General features: G+C 38.7%; 1 protein-coding gene across 1 annotated transcript; it reads right to left on the bottom strand.

Annotated features, from left to right (window-relative positions):
* Nucleotides 1-2,168: 2,168 nt before the first annotated feature.
* On the bottom strand, nt 2,169-6,140 carry LOC103405961 (uncharacterized). Its single transcript, XM_008344989.4, has 3 exons — nt 5,573-6,140; nt 3,540-5,022; nt 2,169-3,450 (listed from the first exon to the last, which is right to left on the bottom strand). Exons 1-3 carry the CDS (start codon nt 5,862-5,864, stop codon nt 3,300-3,302), a joined length of 1,926 nt encoding a protein of 641 aa, XP_008343211.2. The 5' UTR covers nt 5,865-6,140; the 3' UTR covers nt 2,169-3,299.
* Between the last annotated feature and the right edge of the window lie 1,438 nt (nt 6,141-7,578).

Raw genomic sequence — 7,578 nt, 5'->3', positions numbered from 1 at the left:
GTTTTTGTTTTCAGCTTCTTCTTTTTTTTTACCCTAATATCCCTCCGAACCGCTTTATTTTCTGCCGCGACAGAAGGGAATTAACACATGAGCCGGCGGCGGAACGGAGAGAAATAGTATTGAGAGAGGAGATGAGAAGAGAGAACCCTAATTAATTAATGTCTACGAGAAATGAGGGAGGTTTGCATGGGTATATATAGTGGTGGAATTTTCCTGAATTAGGTTTTGCATGGAACCGAATGGATGTTAATGTTGCATGGTTGACCGCTTTTTGAGATTGATTTAAGGGTGGATTATGGTTATGGATATGGTGGCTTTGGCTTAGGTCAGCCCCGAGACAAAACACACCGGAACGTTGGAGAACTGCCGTCGTCGTCATCCTATTTTTTTGGCACGGATCACTGGATCTCATGTCTTTAAACAATCAACAATTAACCAGTTAGTTTGTTTTGTGTCAAACACTGTATTTGTCATGTCTTCTGCTATTCCTATATTCTACATAAGAAACGATATTAAACAATGTGGAAGAAGGAATGACTTTGACTTGAAATGTGGCTGGAATCCACCAATGTTTGCTTTCAAATGTTGACTAGGTGGGATATGGGGTCCATCGTTTTGGAATAGAAAAAGATAAGGAAAGAAAATGGAAAAATCAAGTTTTCTGTTAAATTTAGTCATGCGCACATATGACCGTTTTTAGTATAATAAAAAATACAAGTCGGTACAATATATATCATAATACAAGTGCAGAAAAATTATAATTTTTTATTTATATTATTATGTATAGTTTACTATCTTATGTTCTGATTACATGTAAAAATCTTTTCATGTGAACAAATGACATATCTATATTTGAATTATGAGGTCTTATGTTTTGGTCACAAGTATTTTAAAGTTATGTTGATGGAATTATGTGGTATAAAAGATTATATTGAAATGGATGACAATTTGAAGGATATTAAAGAGAAAAATAATTGTGGCCAACTACAGGTATGAGATGATTACTCAAGAAGAAGAATCATTCATTCTAATCTTTCACAAAATGATAGGATTATAAGAGAAAAGTTTTCTTCATGTCTAAACCCTTTTTGATTCCTTTAAAATGAAAAACCGTTCTTCTCTAACGTCAGTATGCCTTGACTTTATAGGAGTATTCTTTTCAACTCAATCCTATGTGTCAAATGAGGCCACAAAGTATGGTTGCAGAAGTATTCATGATATTTTGAGGGATAATTCTTGTTGCCCACCTGCTTTCGGACCTCGCTTACGCGTCTACTTAGTCAGCATCCCAAATCCGCATACCCTTGCTTCCTTTAACATGCTAGTACACAAGCCACTAAAGCTAGTAAGCTAGTATACTAGCATTTGCCCTATTGCTTTAACAGAGGCTTGACCTCCAGGTTCCCACCTGTCTTGTCCAAAACTAAGGGAAAAGTCGATTTGCCAAATCAGAACATGAACTCGAGTACACATGTTAACCACCTAGAATCAATCCACGACGGCTAAACTAAAGAAGTTCTTTACCAAGTAAGCTACGCAACCGTCATTACCCGCCTCAACCAATCTTAGCTTGGACATGCAAACAGCCAAATTTTTAAACCACAAAGTACGGTTGTAGATGTATTTCATGATATCTTGGGGGATAATGCTAAGGAGACCAAACTTTTAAAACCAAATGATATGGTTATTAATGATTGGTTATTACTTGAACGTTGATTAACATGCTTATTTCTTATTGATGACACATAATTTGGTTTGCAACTGTTAAAATTAGTTATGTAATACATAGCTGCTTACAATACAATTGTGTGGCATGACTCCACTAAAATTACTAAACTTCAAATTACTAAACTTTGTGGGCCAATGATGTAGTTTAAGGCTAAAGATATGGTAACACCTTGCCACTAAACACCTTCATACGTCACGTTCTTACCACACGTTAACTTGTCGCCATATCACTAAAACATTATAGTACACAATTTCTCCGACGTACTTGTGATTCGTGAGGGACGAAGCCAGGAGAGACTCATGGGTCCCTAACTTGAGCCACAATCTTAGGTTTAAAGATACAAGTCCAAGCTACCGGCACAGCAATTTTCCGGCGAAAACTCAGTTGATATGATCAAATCTACAAAGGGAACCAAACCGAAATCATGGGGGCTTACACATATTTAACACAGCATTATTTCTGAGTTGAGCTCCAGGAGCAATCCAAACTTAACAGTTCAGTCTGAACTCCAACGAATGAAAGCTCGAGTTGCAGACAACAAACATAAAGGATGAACACAAGTAGTTATATTATACAACTCTATTCTCCTAGAATATATTTCAAAACATACAGCGTCGCATAGGATACGATCTAAATTTTGCGTTCTCTGCAACATCCAAGCATGTATATTATTGCCATACCAGGTTCCAGAAATCGCATCCCTCCTACGTGCATGCAATTGCAGGTACGTATGGCTTACCTTGGCATCCTTCTGAACCCAAGACACTTTCTTAAATGTGCACACTTCCAATTGCTGTTCCAATGTCCGAAGTTGCTTCAATCTTTCTTCCACTGCCAACGTGTCTTCGCATCAACTAATAATGTCCAGTACAACATCGAACCACATCCACTTGGTTTTACGTACCTGATAATGACAGTCTTCAATGGAGCTCATCAGCACGGACAGTTGAATAATAATGTCCAGAACATAATCCCGTAATCCCTGATCATTGTAAAACATGCTCAAACTTATCCACAGCTATATAATCTTGCATATGCACTCATATGCTGAAACATGATACTACCACTTCCAGATGCTGTTCCTGATATACTTCGTCACTTACAAGGAAGGGTTTAGGCAGAACGATCCATTGATTTGTAATGGACAAAAAGCCTCACAATGCTGGTACAATCAACTTCTCAAATAGGCAGCTCGCAAGAACTTTGATAGCATAATAGGTCTTGTGTTAGAAGCATTTTTACCTATTCCTTAGAAGCTCCTAAAGTACCCCAGAGAGGACAAAAGAAAAAGAAAAAGAAACGGAAGAAGAACAAGAACAAGAAATAAAAAAGGAGAAGCCGAGGGGCGGGGCAGGGGCAGGGGATGACTTGGATCACAATGTAAAGGTTTCCATCCCCCTAGTTTTTTAGATACTCTAGTAACTGTATTTTGTTTCAAAAGTAAACCCAGTTGGTCAAGGTCCGATAAACTGATAATATTGTTGCAGATGTAACCATCTTAAAGCCACTTCTCTGCAATTTAGAGTGTTGTTGACTAAAACAACTACCAGTTTCGGCAGTTGTTTCAGCTTTAGTCTAGGGTAATAGTAATCGGTTGCCATCCAGATTGATGATGAATGATCCATTTCTTCATGCTGACTACCATATTCAAGATCTGAAGTACACTGCCCAAAGCAAGCTCTTCTGAGCATGCTTTTCTCAAAATAATAGCTGCCTCATATCTGTAGAGGAAATAAGATGATCAAAGCTTATTTTCAAAACTCAACAGTAGAGGAAGCATAAGTAGCTGAATATTCTACTGTAAACATACCTGCATTGAGAAGCCATTAATGCCGATCGTCCATCTGAGGAACTCAGAAAGTTCTGTATCCGATCCCATGTTGCTTTAGAGTAATGATTAAGATTGCCCCCTATAGGGTTCACACACTTCCATAATTTCTCATTCTTACCAACATAAAACTGAAGTGCACCCAGTCTCTGCTTCACTACCATATGTTGCTCTATTGCGTAATCCAAGGCCTTCCTTACATCGGTATTGCGGTGTTTCAGATCACCATAACGAATGCAATCGATAATGTTTGCTTCAGTCGGCATAATTTTTTCAACTTTCAGGGTGTTCAAAGATAGTAAAATAACGCCAATAAGGCCTTGAACATGTTCAGATGGTGGTGTGCAGCCTTGAGCTCCCCAAGTACCATTACCAGGTATGTTGTTTCCAACAGCAGGGGAGGATTGAGGAGGCTGATACTCAGAACCATGAGGATATCTGTTGTTCATGGAATCATGATGAAACACCTGGCCACTCTGCATATGATGGCCTTTATGAGGCACATTTAAGCTAGCTGAATTCAGTGAATCGCTAGACCTTGGTCTTCTAAACTCTTCCCCATTTCGATGAGGGAACCTTTGTGGATTTTGAGCATAGTTGTTATACTCACGGATATTTAGGTTACTCATGTCAGGCACATTTGTAGGTGGGGCTGAAGAAAATCTAGGGCCATCAGGTCTGGGAGGAATGGGTCGAAAACTATGACTATGAGAATCAGGAGGGAGCATAGTATCTGGTCCAAAATAATTAGGTTGCATGTGGAAGTTGTTTGGCCTCGAAGAAGGAGGATACTGATTTGGTTGACCTAGGAAATTATTGCCATTACCGCCTGAAGGATCAGAATTTCCATGGAAGAAAACGGGACTGGACCTACTTGTGGAGACTGAAGTCTCACCAGAACCAAATAATTCGTGTGGAGCTTTCTTAAACTGATTTGCCTGTGTATGTTCCGACTGGTAAGAGTAATCAGTATTCTTGTCATCTTGGTTCCCAACTGGCATACTTGAGACTCTTGATGTGTAGGGTTGATTTGGGTTTTTCCGATTGACTTTCCCCTTGTTTTTAGTATCACCAGCCCTTCCGTTGGTAGAAGGCTTTTGATTTCCCACAGGATGTTCAAAATAAACTGGAGGCGGGTTTATTTCAGGCATGGAATGCTGCCGCATTTCAGAGTTATAAGAATTGTTACCATTTGCAAGCTGAGATGATTCCCCGCTTGAAAGTGGGGGCCCTCCAGCTGAGAGGCTCGTCCAAAGCCATACACTTTTTGCTGCAGCGATGAGGGGTGCGGAAGCCTTATGTGGTTGTGCCAGAAGAATATTATATCTTCTCATGCGCAACTGGTGTAGAGCATTGGAGAAATCCCTGTCTCCAGAAATGAGCAGGTAGTTTGCTGGTGCAGGGTTATCTACTGCCCAGAACAACATATCGACTAGAATCTTCTTATCACTTGCATCTTTCACACCTGTTTGAGACAATGAGCTGTCAACGAAGATGCTAAGGACGATGACAACTTAACTACCATCATGAATCATTTGAAGAGAAAAACCATACAAAATACCAATTACAACAACAACAAAACATTCAATAATCTCAACATATTAACAAGAATGAATACGAGAACATAAAAAGGAGGTAGCATACGATCAATCTGCTATGAAAAACACAGCTTGTAACGTAAATTCAAGCACTTGAGGTATAAACAAAACAACTAGTTGCTAAACTGAAGCAATTTATGAATTACCCAAAAACAGCACCATATTGATTCAGTTTGCTATTTCAAATTGAGGACTGACAAGATTAACAAAAATCATTGACAAAGCAAATCAGTAGATCACTATACTACAATCAAATTACACTTGACACAATCAATTTCACTCATCAAATTAAAAAAGATTAAAAAAAAATCAATTCTCGATGCTATCGAATCGGAAAATTAAATAACAGCAGCAGGCCAAGAAAATACAAAATTCAAAATAATAATAATAATATTTATAATTAAAAAAAAAAAGTACCGGCGGGGACGTGGTTGAGTGCGATGCCGGTGCTGGAGAGGGCTTGCTGAACTGAAGCAGGGATGCCATGCGTGTCGCCGTAGGCGCTGATGGAGACGGGTCCACAATAATTCATATTCACGAGGGCGGAACTGATGTTCTGGGCGATGGCGTGGACATCGCAGACCTTGGGAACCTGGCAGTTCTCTATGTCCCACCACACGGACGTTTTGGCCTTCTGGTACTGCGCCTCCGCCATACCCATGGAGGCGGCCCCCGACGCCGTGCTGCTTCCGTTCACATCCACAGGCATTGGCGCTCTCTAAAAAAATGGAGATCTGACGATTACTGACGAACGAAGACGATCGGTTCTTCAAAACATAAACACCGAATGGAAATGGAAATGGAAATCCGGTGGATTGATTCGCTACTTGTTTTTCTTTACCTTCTACTTTGATTCTCTCCCACTCGCATACTTAAATACTATCCTGCACCGCCACGACCACGGTGGGGTAGGGGTCAGTGATTTTCCTATTTTAGCCCTCCTTATGCAAGCAGGCCTAACGGTAACGCGAGTTGTGGGATACTTTTGTCTTTTAACACTATATTTCCTGGTTGTAGTGGGGATAACATTCCCTTGTTGAGACTAGTAACTAGTTAGGTGGGTGGGTGGTGGCGCAGATTCACAATTTCTAACGTCGAAACTGGGCAAGATGACTTTGACCAAGAAAAAAATGAAAAGAAAAAGAATGAGTCTATCTCCTGACCCTAGTTAATGCCGAAAGATTGGGGTTAGTGATTCTATGACCACTAGGCCACTACAAATCCATAAAGAAATACCCTATACATGGGGAAAAGGATCCTGCTTTTCCTCACCAGATTTTTTTTTTGGAGATTATAGAGATTTTATAATCGTAACCGTTCATCGTATATTATGCGGTTAATTTTTGTTAGGTATTATTTATATTTAATTTTAAATTTTAAATTTTGAAATGATTTATGACCGCACAATGTACGATGAACGATCATGATTACGAGATTTCTAGGATTCCTAAAAAAAATATCCGGCGAGAATCCTTTTCCAATACATGACTCACGCCTTTTTTCGTATCCTTTATTTTTTTTTTAACTTTTTCAAAGCTACTTTCTTCTCTTCATTACAATTTTCAGTATGTTGTAGGCCTATTTGACTAAACTATTCTAAGAGAATAGAGAGGGAAGGTTGACGGCAATAAGAGCGAGTAGATAGAGATTTAATTGTGATATGTGTGTTATATCACCCCATTATTTCTTTATTTATAGTGGTGGGATATGTTACATCCCTACCCTTTTAGAATTACAACTATAATAAGATATTAACTACTAAAGGGAATATTCAAAGATATCCCTAGATACACCAGGATTTACACAATCACATTCATCTTCTAAATATGACTGCAACACGTATTTATTTTCCAACAATAAATGTATTTATATGTATGTTTCTTTTCTTTTCTTTTTTAGGAAATACTTGTTTTATTAGGTTTTATTGAAAATTAAGAGGTGTAGTCAAACTCGAATTTAGAAGAATTTTAAAAGATTTAAAATTTCTAATGTAGTCAACCAAAGGATTTTAAAGGATTTTTAGAATCCATGCAAATCAGAGTGTAGTCAATCAAGATTTTAATAATCAATTTTAATGTCCATCCAAATCTAGGTATATTGAAAATTTAAAGATTTTGTAGAATTTCATTAAGTTGTGGATTTTGTGAGATTTAAGAGCAATAAGTATATATAACTAGGATGGCTCGGTATGGGATACTGAACCGAAAACAATATACCAAATACCGAACCGCAAAGATTCGGGATGAGATTTCAGCAACCGAAACCAATCCGAAATTTCGACTTTCCCGAATTTCAGTATTCCCGAATGTTTTTCGGTTTTTCGGTACGGTTCGAGACGCCGCCACCACCAGCAATCTCCACGGCTTCCGCATCAAGAGAATCAACTCTCTTGGCTTCTTCACAAGCCTCCTGAGAGATCTTAA

Source organism: Malus domestica, chromosome 17, assembly GCF_042453785.1.
Source record: "Malus domestica chromosome 17, GDT2T_hap1".
NCBI classification, from domain to species: Eukaryota; Viridiplantae; Streptophyta; class Magnoliopsida; order Rosales; family Rosaceae; genus Malus; species Malus domestica.
Note: the sequence above shows the minus strand (reverse complement) of the source record. Positions and strands in the feature narration are given on the sequence as shown.

Excerpts from the sequence above, each read along its gene's own strand:
- LOC103405961 (XM_008344989.4), bottom strand. The coding sequence starts at position 5,864 with ATGCCTGTGGATGTGAACGGAAGCAGCACGGCGTCGGGGGCCGCCTCC. Across the intron at positions 5,023-5,572 it reads ACTCAACCACGTCCCCGCCG|GTGTGAAAGATGCAAGTGAT; the intron begins GTACTTTTTTTT and ends TGTCTCAAACAG. Across the intron at positions 3,451-3,539 it reads TTAATGGCTTCTCAATGCAG|ATATGAGGCAGCTATTATTT; the intron begins GTATGTTTACAG and ends TTTCCTCTACAG.